At 50.9% G+C, this 14,945-nt stretch overlaps 1 protein-coding gene across 1 annotated transcript in view; it reads left to right on the top strand.

The window, feature by feature from the left end:
• The first annotated feature begins 1,662 nt into the window (after positions 1-1,662).
• SBNO1 (strawberry notch homolog 1) overlaps positions 1,663-14,945 on the top strand; it is a 57,408-nt gene continuing 44,125 nt past the window's right edge. The window contains exons 1-2 of the mRNA XM_049769186.1: positions 1,663-1,713; positions 12,599-12,730. Of these exons, the coding sequence (XP_049625143.1) occupies positions 12,599-12,730 (132 nt within the window). The 5' untranslated portion in view covers positions 1,663-1,713. The remainder of the gene's footprint in view (positions 1,714-12,598; positions 12,731-14,945) is intronic.

Below are 14,945 nucleotides of genomic sequence, written 5' to 3'. Positions count from 1 at the left end.
TACCTCGAGCGCCACCGCCCGGCCCGTTAAGGAGATTTTTAAGTTCAAAATCCACGTTCAAGGGCCTGGAGAGATAGCACAGCGGTGTTTGCCTTGCAAGCAGCCGATCCAAGACCAAAGGTGGTTGGTTCGAATCCCGGTGTCCCATATGGTCCCCCGTGCCTGCCAGGAGCTATTTCTGAGCAGACAGCCAGGAATAACCCCTGAGCTCCGCCGGGTGTGGCCCAAAAACCAAAAACCAAAAAAAAAAAAAAAAAAAAAAAAAAAAATCCACGTTCAGAATCTAGTACGTAGTCCTATGTCAAACTTTGGGGCTACCGAGAAGCTGAAGGGCTCGGCCCTGCTCTGAAGTCACCGATGCATCGACCCTTGCAGATCTTTTTTTTTCCTCCTAATACGTCTTATCCGTTAAAGGCTTCTTTGCTTGACACCAGACCATAAATGAAGGGAAACCAGGGAGGAAGACAGAGGTCTCGTTCTCACAGAAGCAACTTCCCTTTTTCCCTTTGTAGGATTTTACCTAGGGGGTGTCAACCACCATGTGAACTGGGGGTGGGTGGGAAGCCTGTAAAGCTCGAGTCGACTTTCCCAACTCATCCGGCCTCGCCTACGTTTTTCTCCGTTTCCTTTGGACCCCGATTTCTGTTGGGTGCGGGGAGAGGGGGCAGCACCCGGGGACATCAATGCCGGGTCTCCCACCCATCATCCCCTTTCGGAGGAGTTCCTGCGTCCCTCTTCTCCCTAGTGCCAAGGACGCTTCTGCTTCTGCTTCTGCAGCCGGCAGGCGTCGAACTGCTGCCCGGGAGACAGTGTCAGCGAGGTCCGAGACACGGGTCTGTTGGGGGCTCCTGCGGGGCAGCGGAGGCCGGCCCGGGCCTGGCAATGAAGTTGCAAGAACCACCGATGTCGTTCGGGGGCGACCCAGGAAAACCGCTGGGGGTGAGACAAGAACGCGGGGACCGAAGCTGCCCTTCGCCCGGCACGCGCATGCGCCGACCTTCTTCCCGACAGCTCGTGCGCGGGGGGGGCGTGCGCGTACGCATGCGCGTCAGCTGAGGGCAAAGAAAAAAGTTCCGAAAGGAACTCTCGCGAGATCTGCGCCGGCGCCGGCGGAAGCGGCGGCCACGTGACCCCGAGGCGGCCCTCGCCGCTCCCCCTCCCCCTTCTGGAAACCCGGCCCCCTTCGCCCTTCGCCCACCCACCCGGGCGCCGCGGCCATGGGGGCCGTTTCGCTTCCAGGCGGCCGCCCTCGCGTCGAACGGCGGGTACCGGGGACGGCGGGAGGCCGGCGGCGGCGGCGGCGTGCGAGGCGGGTGGGCGCGGGCCGGCGGCGGCGGGCTGGGGGGTGGGGCGCGGCGCGGCGCGAGGCGGGGGCCATCTTCCTGGGCCGCGGCGGGGGCGGGGCCAAGCGGGGCGCGGGGCGGGGCTACAGCCGGAAGCGGAAGCGGAACGCGCGCGGCGCGATGCGCGCGCAGCCGCCGCCGCGGCCCCGCCCCTCCGCGCCGGCGGGCGGGGGCTGGGGGAGGGGCGCCAAGATGGCGGCGGGGAGGTAGGCAGAGCCGGACGCCGCCGCCGCCGCCTCCTCCTCCTCCGCCCCAGCCGTCGCCGCCGCCGCCGCCCCCGGCCGCCTCGCCTCGCCTCGTCGCAGCGCTCGCGGCCCCGTCGCGGGGAGCCAGCCAGCCGGCCGCTCGGGCGCCGCGCCCCGCGGAGAAGGTAAGCCCGGCCCGGCCCGGCCCGCAGCGCCCGCTCGGGCCCCGCGCGGAGGCGGTTGGTCGGTCGGGGCGCTCGCCGGACGGGCCGGACGGGCCGAGGGGCAGCTCCGGCTCGTCCTCTCGGCGCCGCGGCCGCCGGCGGCTTTCGGGGCGCCCGGACCCCAAGCCCGGACGGTGCCTGCCTCCCTCCTCGCTCCGGGCCCGGAAGTTCTGCGCACACGTGGGTCCGGGAGTGCGGAGGCCACACCGGCCGCCCGCGATCCCCGCTGCACTCGGCGTTCTGGGTCGGGGGGCGCCGACACCCCCCGGCCATCGCCGTCGCCCCCCGACACCCCGATCCCAGTCGCTGTCTGGTTCGGGGAGGCCCCGAGCTGCTGGCTGCCGAGCTGTCAAAGCTGTGCTGTGCGGGGACCCTCTCCTGTCCTCTCCACTCCGTGCGCTCTAGGCAGCGCAGGCACGGACAGACAGACCCGCCGACCGACTGACCGACCCACGAGGTGCTGAGCGCCTCTCACTCAGCGGGGGCAGTGGGCTCGGGATGGAGAAGAGTGAGTTTGGGGAGAAGCAATTGTGTCCGCGGGACCTTTTTGTCCTCACATCGACCCAGAGAGAGGTGACGCCGCTGCTGTTCAGTTTGTTTGCTTTTTTTGGGCCCGCCGCCACTCTCCCCCCCACCCCCCCCACCCCTGTTCAGGAGCTCAGGGCTTTTTCCCTGGATCTGCCCGTGAAGGGGTCAGTCACCCTCGGTGGTCCCGGGGTCTTGGGGGCATTGAACCCGGCTTGGCCGAGTGTAAGGCTGCAAGCCGCCCCCCTATTATCCGCTGTCCTTCCTATCTGGTCCTGACTTTTTATGTCTGCGGTGGCTGACCTTCAACCGTTTCCTTAAGAACTTTCACTAAAGGGGTAGATAGATATGTTGGTTGACAAGCCCCTCACTGAGGGAGTGTCTTAGGTTTATGTGTTTTAAAGATTTTTCTATAATTAAGGTTTAAGCTCTCTCTCTCCCCCCACCCAGTGTATTTTTAAGACGGCTTGTTTCAAAGACTTGAGCTGCAAATTCTCTTCAGTGGTTTTTGTTTGTTGGTTTGTTTGTTTTTGGATTTTGAGCCCACCACCGAGCGTGCCCCACAGGGTTACTTACTCCTGACTCTGCTGGCAGGCTTGGGAAACCATTTGGGATGTTGGGTTTCAAACCCAGGTGGCTGCAAGTAATGCAAATACGAGGGCCCCCATCACTTCAGTCTGTTTCAGTGTTTCTTTTCTTAACCTATAAATTGCACTTTGAGAATTAACTGACAGTGAAGGACATTAATGCCCAAGGGTTGAGATCTGACTACTCCGGAACTTTATTTCTTTTCAAGCTCCATGAGTCCCCTTACTTTGCCTACCTAAAGTTGGTGTGAAGGCACTTTGACAAGACTCTGCTTCACATTCAATAGCCAGAAAATGGCCTTGCCTCAGCTGTAAGATACTGTCTGTACATGTATGAGACACTAGGTTCAATTTTTGGCACAACCAGAGCGGCAAAAACCAGTAAATAACCAGAATGATGCGGTGACCTAAATTAATTTTTTTCATTCTCCCTCCCTTCCCGTTGTTGCCATGATGCTTTTGTTGTGGTACTCAACTGGAGGTGGCACACTGGCCGCTTTCTATGTGGTGCTCACGGGAGGTATGAACACACTCTGGTGTTGCTTGGATGCTGAGGATCTGTTGTTGTTGTTGTTCGTGGGGGCCCAGAAAGCGGAGACTCCTGGATTTGGGAGCAAACTCTCAGCCTCCCTCTTGCAACTGAACTTTCTTAAGGCGCATGTCATTTTCTTTCCCTGCTCCTCTCTTTATGCTCAGAGGTTACTCCCAGCCTTGGTGGGTCTGGGGCCTATGCGATGCCAGGGATAGAGTCTGGGCCCCGCTCAGCAGGTTGAGCTATGTCTGGCTTCATTCTGTTGTTTGTTATTGTCCCACAACCAACATTGCTAAGGGACTGTCCCTGACTCTGTTCAGGGCTCATGCCTGTGATCATGTGGGCAACTGGGTGCAAAGACAGGGATGATTAAATCAGGATCTACCGGTGACATGTAAAGCAAGTGGCATACTACCACACTCCAACTGCCTCTCTGCTAATGTCTTCTTTACATATTTATTTTTTGGCCCACACCTGACTCTGCTCAGGAATTATTCCTGGTGGTGTTCAGTGATGCCGGGTTGGCTGAATGCAAGACAAATGTCCTACCTGCTGTACTATATCACTCCAGTCAATGTCTTTTGTTATTAATATATCTATATTCAGGCCATATCTATGGGACTAGTTTGAATTTTTGTTTGTTTGATTTTTTGTTTTTGGGTCACACCCGGCAGCGCTCTGGGGTTACTTCTGGCTCTCTGCTCAGAAATCGCCCCTGGCAGGCACAGGGGACCATATGGGATGTTGGGATTTGAACCACGTCCTTCTGCATGAAAGGCAATGCCTTACCTCCATTCCTATCTCTCCAGCCCCTTCAGATACATCTTAAATTTTTTGGTTTTTGGGCCACACCCAGTGACACTCAGGGGTTACTCCTGGCTCTGCGCTCAGAAATTTCTCCTGTCTTGGGGGACCCTATAGAACGCTGGCTGAGTCAGCTGCATGCAATGCAAATGCCCTACCGATATGCTATTGATCCGGCCCCATATACACCTTAAATTTTTTGTAGCTGGGAAGAATAGTTAAGAAAAATCTTACCATTTTTTTGCTGTATAGGACATGAACTTTGGCTACTTGTGCAGGAGAAAATTCTCTCCGGTGAAACATGGTTTCCATAGGCTCCTGCCTTGAACCTTGGCCCTGAAGAGGGGTCTCCAGGTTTCCTCAGCACCATTTGGGAGACTCCCCTCCCACCTTCCAAAAAGTAAGGGAGAAGTGCTTGACTGTTGCAAGCTATAGTCCTAAGCTCTAAAACACGTTTTTAAAAGGAATTCCAATTTTATGTGTAGGACTTGTTAGAAAAACTAACATGTTATCTTGAATATTTCTTGTGCTACAAATGGTACTACAAAGCAGCGATTTCAAGGTATGTTTTCTTGGGAGGGTTTAGGTCACACCTGTGATGCTCAGGCTTGCTCCTGGCTCAATACTCAATGAATTCTGATGGTGTTGGGGGATCATATGGGATGACTTGGGATCTAACTGGGATCCTATCTGCTATCTTGTCTTTCTGCCTCCAAAGTATGCTTTGAAACTACGATTCACAATGATACACTTTAAAACAAAACAGGTCTTTTCTTTTGTTTGCATTTTTTTTTTTGTTTTTGGGCCACACCCATTTGATGCTCAGGGGTTACTCCTGGCTATGCGCTCAGAAGTCGCTCCTGGCTTGGGGGACCATATGGGACGCCGGGGGATCGAACCGCGGTCCGTCCTAGGCTAGCGCAGGCAAGGCAGGCACCTTACCTCTAGCGCCACCGCCCGGCCCCAAAATCTTTGTTTTTTTTTTGTTTTGTTTTGTTTTTTTTTGTTTTTGGGCCACACCCGTTTGACGCTCAAGGGTTACTCCTGGCTATGTGCTCAGAAATCGCCCCTGGCTTGGGGGGACCATATGGGACGCCGGGGGATCGAACCGAGGTCCTTCCTTGGCTAGCGCTTGCAAGGCAGACACCTTACCTCCAGCGCCACCTACCCGGCCTTGTTTGCATTTTTTTTGGGGGGCACACCTAGCTGTCTGTGCTCAGGGCTTACTAGTAGCTGTGTTCAGGGATCACTCCCGGTGATTTTGGAGGACCATAGGGTACCAGAGATCAAACACCCTCTCCCTGCAGTACTGTTTCTCTGACCCAGAACAAAAGATGCTTATTTCAGGGGCGGGATTGGTGGCACTAGCGATAAGGCGCCTGCCTTGCAAGTGCTAACTTAGGACGGACTGTGGTTCCATCCCTGGCGTCCCCCAATCCAGGAGTGATTTCTTCTTTTTTGGAGGGGAGGTGTCACACCTGGCAGTTCTCAGGGGTTACTCCTGGCTCTATGTTCAGAAATCGCTCCTGGCAGGCTCGGGGGATCATATGAGATGCCAGGATTTGAACCACTATCCTGCATGCAATACTTTATCTCCATGCTGTTTCTCTGGCCCCAGCCAGGAGTGATTTCTGAGGGGCCTGGGAGATAGGCTTAGGGGTTCATGCTTAGGTGTGAGACTTGAGCTGGATCCCTGTCATGGATTAGCCCCCAAGTACAACTGAGCTCAAGTGGCACCCAAACTGGGAGTGGCCCCTACAGTACCCTGAGCTGTTTAATTAGAATGCAGACCCCAATTTTATTACTCTTAACATGGATTAATTCTTTTATGTAATGACATTTAAAAATACTGGGGCATGGGGCTGGAGAGATAGCATGGAGGTAAGGCATTTGCCTTGCATGCAGAAGGATGATGGTTCAAACCCCTGCATCCCATATGGTCCCCCGAGCCTGCCAGGAGCGATTTCTCAGCGGAGGAGAGTCAGGAGTAACCCCTGAGCACTGCCGGGTGTGACCCAAAAAAACAAAACAAAACAAAAAAATACTGGGGCAAAAGATAGAAGAGTGGGTAAGGTGCTTGTCTTACACATGATTGGCCTGGGTTCACTTCTCAGAATCCCCAATGGATCCTCAACCACTGGGCACAGAACCAGGAATAAGCTCTGCACAGAAGAACTGGGTGTTGGACCAATATAGGGGTTCCCCAGTAAACAAAACATGGCTTCTGAGGGCTGGAGAGATGGCTAAGTAGTCTGGAATATATGTTTTGCATGTTGGAAGCCCTTTTCCTGGCACTGCAAAGGTCTCCCAAGCAATTCTGGGGAGTGTATCTAGTGCACTGAACCAGGGCGAGCCCCTTCAGCCTTCTGGGTTTGGCTCCCAATTTTTTTTTTTTATACTGCAGAGTATAGTGGGTCTGACGAGTTTGATCCCTAAGACCCTACCCCATCCAGCAGCAGTGAGCACAGAGCAAGGGTTAAAATGTCCTGAGCACCACTGATGGCCACCCCTTCTGATAAACCAATAACAACAAAAAAATATACGGTACTGGTTTAGGTTAGAATACATTTAGTAATGTGTGTCCACTTTTTCTAGATAAATCATAATTAGACCAGTGGATGCCTGATAGTTTTTTTTTGTTTGTTTGTTTGTTTTTGGGCCACACCCAGCGATGCTCAGGGGTTACTCCTGGCTGTCTGCTCAGAAATAGCTCCTGGCAGGCACGGGGGACCATATGGGACACCGGGATTCGAACCAACCACCTTTGGTCCTGGATCGGCTGCTTGCAAGGCAAACACCGCTATGCTATCTCTCCGGGCCCGATGCCTGATAGTTTTAAGCAAGAGAACTAGTACAGGACTAACTTGAAGTGTTTTTGGCCTTGGAGCTGTGTCCAAAGACACTTGGGGGCTTACTCCTGGCTATGTGCAAGGAAATTCTCTACTGCTGTACCATCGCTCTGGCCCCCTAATTTAGAAGTTAGCTAATTAATAGATTGCCAACAAATAGAGCTTCTCTACTTAAAAGTAAGGCCTTGCATTGGCAGTGTGGATAGTAAGTTTTTTTTGTTTGTTTTTGTTTTGGGGCCACACCCATAGACACTTGGGTTACTCCTGGCTATGAGCTCAGAAATCGCTACTGGCTTGGGGAGGACCATATGGGATACCGAGGGGAGGGATTGGATTGAACCTAGGTCTATCCTAGGTTGGCACTTGCAAGGCAGAAACCTTACCTCTAGTGCCACCATCCTGGCCCCAGATAGTAAGTTTTTGTTTCCCCAGATAGTAAGTTTTTGTTTTGTTTTGTTTTGTTTTGTTTCATTTTTGGTTTCTGGGCCACACCCAGGAACTCAGCAGTGCTCAGGGGTTACTCGTGACTGCCCTCAGAAATAGCTCTGGATAGGTTTGGGGAACCATATAGAATGCAGGGGATCAAACCCAGTCGGCTGTGTGCAAGGCACACACCCTCTCCCCTGTACTGTCACTCCGGTCCTTGACAGTGAGCTATTGCTAACAGTTATTTCAAGCAGTATAATGCGTCTCCTTTGCAGTCTTATGTAGGGTCTGTTTTATTCCCATTGGAAGGTGAGGGAGCAGTCACAGAAGGGTTCTTTTACTTGGCTGTAGCAGTTGCATACAACTAGGGGGCGATAACTGGTTATGGAACTGGGAACTGTGGGATTCTGGTCTCCTCAACCTCCTGGTGTGCTGGGGTGAGATACTTCCAGTGGATCTGCCTGGAGCTGGCAAGAGCTGCTTAAGGTTTCCATTGGAGAAACCTTGTTAAGTTCTGCCGTGGTCTCCTGGGCCTGTATCCTCTCATTGTCCTGATTGGTTTATTGTTCTCCATTTCTCTTCCTGCCATGATAGCCATCTCTTGCTGTGCTCATTTGTTACTTAGCTTAGTGCGTTCATAGTTCATAGGTAGACTTTTGATATGGGTGATATTTCCAGTGTATTCTAGTTACAAGTGAAACTTCTTTTGTTATCCATTGTTTGTGTTTGGTCAAGATTTTTTTTTTTTCGGTTTGGTCAAAAATGCAATTTTTTTCTCCCTTAGGATCTATGAAAAATCCTTTGAGACAGACCCGTTGTAATATAGTTCTCTTAACACCGAATTGTACTTACTTTTTTTTTGTGTGTGTGGTTTTTGGGTCACACCCGGCAGTGCTCAGGGGTTATTCCTGGCTCCACGCTCAGAAATTGCTCCTGGCAGGCACGAGGGACCATATGGGACGCCAGGATTTGAACCGATGACCTCTTGCATGAAAGGCAAATAAATGCCTTACCTCCATGCTATCTCTCCGGCCCCAAATTGTACTTACTTTTATATTATACTTTAGGTTAAATGTGAAAATGCTATTCCTTTCAGAAATTTTTACTACTGCTAGAACTGAAGCCTTGTTTTGTTTGAACACGCCCAGCAATGTTCAAGACTTATTCCTGACAGTGTAGGAGGACCATAGGGATGCCAGGGATGGAACTTGGGGCAGCCACAGGCAGGACAAACACCTTAGTATGCTCCAGCCCCTGAAGGAGGCTTTAAAAAGGTTTTTAAATGGGGGGGCCGGAGAGATAGCATGGGGGTAAAGCGTTTGCCTTTCATGCAGGAGGTCATCGGTTCGAATCCCGGCATCCCATATGGTCCCCCGTGCCTGCCAGGAGCAATTTCTGAGCCTGGAGCCAGGGATAACCCCTGAGCACTGCCGGGTGTGACCCAAAAACCACAAAAAAAAAAAAAAAAAAAAAAAAAAAAAAAAACCAAAAAGGTTTTTAAATGGGTCAGAACGGTTTTTTTGTTTATTTGTTTGTTTGTTTGGTTATTTGGTTTTTGGGCCACATCCGGCCGTCTGCTCAGAAATAGCTCCTGGCAGGCACGGGGGACCCTATGGGACACCGGGATTCGAACCAACCACCTTTGGTCCTGGATCGGCTGCTTGCAAGGCAAACGCCGCTGTGCTATTTCTCCAGGCCCGGGTCAAAGTGTTTTAGTACAGTGGATCAGATATTTGCAGTGCGTGTGGCCGTCCCTGGTTTGATATTCTGCCCCACTAGAAGAAAGTCCTGAGCACTCTGGGTGTGATTTTCTAGGTACAGTATTTGTGTTGTTCTAGGAAAATAGTCCGATTGATCATTTAGGTCTGTTTTAGAAAGATGGTCAACTTTATTCTGAGGTGGGACATTCTGTTTGTTGTCTGCCTTTCATGCTCATCCCATCTTGGGGTCTGATCCTCTTTGTTTGCTTAGTTTTATTGATTGCTTTTGGGGCACACCTAGCAGTCCCTGGACCCCTCCCTGTATACAAAGGAGAGCTCCAAAGTTTGTCTCTGGCCCGGAGTTTAAATTTAAACTCATTTATTCTCAGGTTTAGTGTTGACTAGATCTCTTGTGATATCAGACTTGATTTGACACTGACATTGGCAAATGAACACAGAAGCTTTGGGAGTTTGAAAAAAAATCTCTTTTCCAGTCTTCCCTTGTGTTTCCTTTGTGGGTGGGTGTCCTTGGGCAGATAATCGAAGCTTTCTGAGTTGGTTTCATTTTTTGAATTACACTGCTATCTTGTCCAGAACTTTGGGATCCTACTGTTTAAGAATACAGGGTCAGTCTTGTAAAAGATAGTTATTGTTATTTTCTTTTCACCTTCCTTTGCTTTTTTGGCTTTTGATCCCTATATAATCGGGGTCATTTCTGGCATTACTTCGGGGAGCATATGTGGTGCCAGCGATTTAACCCTGGTCGGAAGTATGCAAAGCAAATACCCTGTCTGATGTACTATCGCCCTGGCCTCAGTTGAATGAAACTTGTTAGAAAGAGGAGAGGAGAGAAAGAGGTTTTGTTTGTTTAATAGAGCATAGGCTGCTCCAGAGTGGAAGTAAGAAATAAGCACATGGAAATAGGTGTTTCCAAGCCTCATTAATTTTTGTACTTGAACTTCTGCGTTTTGGGGGAGGTTAGGGGAAGTTTGGATTACACCTGGAGGTTCTCGGGTTATTCTTGGCATGTGCTCAGGGTCACTCCTGGTGCTGCTCAGGGATCAGTGCTGGGCTTGGAATCTGGGGCAACCAGAGGCAAGGCAAGTGTCTTAAGACACTTAGTGCGGGCCCGGAGAGATAGTACAGCGGCGTTTGCCTTGCAAGCAGCTGATCCAGGACCTCAGGTGGTTGGTTTGAATCCCGGTGTCCCATATGGTCGTGTCCCTTTCCCCCCCCCCCCCCCCCCCCCCCCCCGTGCCTGCCAGGAGCTATTTCTGAGCAGACAGCCAGGAGGAACCCCTGAGCACCGCCGGGTGTGGCCCCAAAACCAAAAAAAAAGACACTTAGTGCATTACGGTTTTTCAGTTTTTCAGTTCCCTGGAACTTCCTCAACAGCACACAAGCTATGTGACTTGGATGTACATGTTCTCCTTAGGTGTTTTTCTCAGTTAAAAGAGCTCTGCTTGGGGCCGGGCGGTGGCGCTGGAGGTAAGGTGCCTGCCTTGCCTGCGCTAGCCTAGGACGGACTGCGGTTCGATTCCCCAGCGTCCCATATGGTCCCCCAAGAAGCCAGGAGCAACTTCTGAGCGCATAGCCAGGAGTAACCCCTGAGCGTCACAGGGTGTGGCCCAAAAACCAAAAAAAAAAAAAAAAAAAGAGCTCTGCTTTCCCTTTTGTTGTCTGTCCCAGGGCTAGGAGCAGTCCGGTATTCCCTGGGGTTGGCTTGGTCCTGGTCCTAGTGTTCCATCGCCAACTTTGTTACAACAGATGCACACAGTGTTCTTGCTGGGCCCCCAGCAGGGCAGAGCTGCTGGGACAGTGCTTGCATGTGGACACAGTAGAGTTTGAACTTGAGGCCACAGAATTTGAAGATCCATTAACTTTTTTTTTTCCTTTCCATTTTTGGGCCAGCCCCAGTGGTGCTCAGGGCTTCCTCCTGGCTCTGCTCTGGAATCACTCTTGGTGACCTTTGAAGAACAGTGTGGGGCTGCCCGTGGTGTTGGCGTGGCTGTGAGATGTGGTGCTTGTCGGTGATTGCACCCTTTTCGTTGTGAGGTGGTTGGAAAGGACTTGGTTCCCAGACTGCAGAACTGCCAGGATCATGCATTAGACGCGTAGTGACTCCGGCAGTTATACTCATGCTTTGTGGGTTGTCATCCAAGTTACTGAACCCGAGAGAACAATTCTTTTTTTTTGGTTTTTTGGCCACACCCGGCGGTGCTCAGGGGTTACTCCTGGCTATCTGCTCAGAAATAGCTCCTGGCAGGCACGGGGGACCCTATGGGACACCGGGATTCGAACCAACCACCTTTGGTCCTGGATCGGCTGCTTGCAAGGCAAACGCCGCTGTGCTATCTCTCCGGGCCCTTTTTTTTTTTTTTTTTTTGGTTTTTGGGCCTCACCCGGCGTTGCTCAGGGGTTACTCCTGGCTGTCTGCTCAGAAATAGCTCCTGGCAGGCATGGGGGACCATATGGGACACTGGGATTCGAACCAACCACCTTTGGTCCTGGATCGGCTGCTTGCAAGGCAAACACCGCTGTGCTATCTCTCCAGGCCCCGAGAACAATTCTTAGTTGAAATTTTAAGTCATTTATTTTGGGCCACACTCTGTGGTGCTCAAGGCTTGCTCTGGGTTTTACGCTCCTGGCAGAAATTGGGGGCCTTTTTGGGATTCCTGGTATTGAACTTGGGCCAGCCTTGTTCTGGATTTCTTCGTTGAATTTTAATATGTTTATTCTTTTTTCTTTCTTTTTTTTGTTTTTGTTTTTGTTTTTTTTCGACCACACCCACTTGATGCTCAGGGGTTACTCCTGGCTAAGCGCTCAGAAATTGCCCCTGGCTTGGGGGGACCATATGGGACCGTGGGGGATCCAACCGAGGTCCTTGGCTAGTGCTTGTAAGGCAGACACCTTACCTCTAGTGCCACCTCGCTAGCCCGAATTTTAATATGTTTATTATTTTTCCCTCTGGGCCACACCTGGAGGAGCTCAGGGATGGGTTACTCCTTGCTTTGTGCTCAGAAATTGCTCCTGGCAGGTTTGGGGGTCTTAGGGGATGCTGGGGATTGAACTCGGGCTGGTTGCACGCAAGGCAAACACCTTACCCACTGTATTATTCCTCCGCCTGTGCTCGGGGACCATCGGGGGTGCTGGGGACTGAACCTGGGTGGGCCATGGGCACTTAGGGATTAACCCTGGTTCTGAGCTCAGAAATCGCCCCTGGCAGGCTTGGGTCCTTATGGGATGCTGGGATTCAACCTGCCATCTGTCCTAGATCCACTGTGTGGAAGGCAAACGCCCTGCCTCTGTGCTGTGTTTTTGACCCCTAAAATGTTTACTTTTATGTGTAGGTTTATATTCTCTGTACACAATAAAATATACTTGGAATAATCATTTTTTTGATGTTAATATTTAATTTTAAAGATGGTGGAGCCAGGGCAGGATTTACTGCTTGCTGCTTTGAGTGAGAGTGGAATCAGTCCAAACGACCTCTTTGATATTGACGGTGGAGATGCAGGTCTTGCAACTCCAATGCCTTCTGCTCCAGTTCAACAGGTAAGAGTTGAAGTAAGGCCTCTGAAAACATATTTCTTAATTAAAATCGGGGGGGGGGGTGTTTTTTGGATCACAACTGGCAGTGTTCATGAGTTTCTCCTTGCTTTGCACTCAGGAATCACTCCTGGCTGTGCTCGGGGACCATCGGGGGTGCTGGGGACTGAACCTGGGTGGGCCATGGGCATGGCAAGCACCTTACCCACTGTACTATTTACAGGAGTAGATAATACTAGACTTTACTTTTATTTTTATGATTGGGGGGTGAGTTTTGGGCTCTACCCAGTGATGCTCAGTGGTACTTCTGGCACTCTACTCAGGATTTACTCCTGATGATACCATCAGGAGCAGGTGCGGAATGTTGTGGATCAAACCAATTGGCCACATGCAAGGCAAGTTCTCTACCCACCATCTGTCTGGCCCCATAAAAGGTTTTATTACTGAAAGTGCTCGGGCTACTTCTGGCTTAGTGCTTGGGGGTTGCTTGCAGGTGTACGCAAGAGTTTGCTATGCTTAGGATTGAACCCAGGCATCCTACATGTAAAGCATATGCTCTAGTCTGATTGAGTCTTCTCTTCAACGTGAAGCTTTTATTATTTTGTTTGTTTGTTTTGGGCCACACCTGGTGCTGCCTGGGGATCATGCAGGGATAGGGATTGTGCCAATCCTGTACCCATTTGGAGTTTTTTTATGTGTATTCTAGAGAGTGAACTCAGAGTCTCTGTCACTCATTGGAGACATGCTTTATTACATATACGATACTGAATTTTTTTTTTTTTTTTGGTTTTTCGGGCCACACCCGTTTGATGCTCAGGGGGTAACTTCTGGCTAAGCGCTCAGAAATTGCCCCTGGCTTGGGGGGACCATATGGGATGCCGGGGTATCCAACCGCCGTCCTTCCTTGGCTAGTGCTTGCAAGGCAGACACCTTACCTCTAGCGCCACCTCGCCGCCCGATACAATACTGAATTTTTTTTTTTTTTTTTTGGTTTTTGGGCCACACCCGGCGGTGCTCAGGGGTTACTCCTGGCTATCTGCTCAGAAATAGCTCCTGGCAGGCACGGGGGACCATATGGGACACCGGGATTCGAACCAACCACCTTTGGTCCTGGATCGGCTGCTTGCAATGCAAACAGCGCTGTGCTATCTCTCCGGGTCCAATACTGAATTTTTTTAAAGGTCAGACCTATTCTTGAGTATAAGCCGATCCCCCCTAATTTTACCCTAAAAACTGAGAAGACTGGGAAGACTCGAGTATAAGACGAGGTGGAAAATGCAGCAGCCACTGGTAAATTTCAAAAATAAAGATATATACCCAAAACAAATACAGTAATTGAGGAATCAGTAGGATAAATTTTGTTGTTGTTGTTGTTTTGTTTTTTTGTTTTTGGGTCACACCTGGCAGCGCTCAGGGGCTACTCCTGGCTCTATGCTCAGAAATTGCCCCCGGCAGGCTCGGGGGACCATGTGAGATGCTGGGATTCAAACCACCCACCATCCTGCAGGCAAGGCAAATGCCTTACCTCCATGCTATCTCTCCGGCCCCTGGATAAATGTTTTTCAATATTTATTGCTAAAGAAAAACTGTAAGCTAGCAGCAATAACTTTAAAACTTTAAATAAAATGCAGAAAACCATAGCTTAACAGGTAATCAAACTAAATCACAAAGGTTAAAATCCTTCAAAACTGGATTCTTCCTCCTCATCTGTATGTCCAAACCAGGGGTCCTCAAACTTTTTTTTTTCTTTTTTTGTGGTTTTTGGGTCACACCCTGCAGTGCTCAGGGGTTACTCATGGCTATCTGCTCAGAAATAGCTCCTGGCAGGCACAGGGGACCATATGGGACACTGGGATTCGAACCAGCCACCTTAGGTCCTGCATCGGCTGCTTGCAAGGCAAACACCACTGTGCTATCTCTCCAGCCCCAGAGCCAGGTGTTGATGGCCACCCGCCTACTCACTCCCTGCAAAAAAAAAAAAAAAGGAAAAACACCAAGTTAATTTAGGCTCGAGGGACCATATGGGGATGCTGGGAAACAGGGGCCTTCTTGGGTCCACTGTCTGCAAGGAAAACAATTTTTTTTTGTTTGTTTGTTTTTTGGTTTTTGGGTCACACCCGGCAGTGCTCAGGGGTTATTCCTGGCTCCAGGCTCAGAAATTGCTCCTGGCAGGCACAGGGGACCATATGGGACGCCGGGATTCGAACCGATGACCTCCTGC

The sequence above is a fragment of the Suncus etruscus genome, chromosome 2, assembly GCF_024139225.1.
Source record: "Suncus etruscus isolate mSunEtr1 chromosome 2, mSunEtr1.pri.cur, whole genome shotgun sequence".
NCBI classification, from domain to species: domain Eukaryota; kingdom Metazoa; phylum Chordata; class Mammalia; order Eulipotyphla; family Soricidae; genus Suncus; species Suncus etruscus.
Note: the sequence above shows the minus strand (reverse complement) of the source record. Positions and strands in the feature narration are given on the sequence as shown.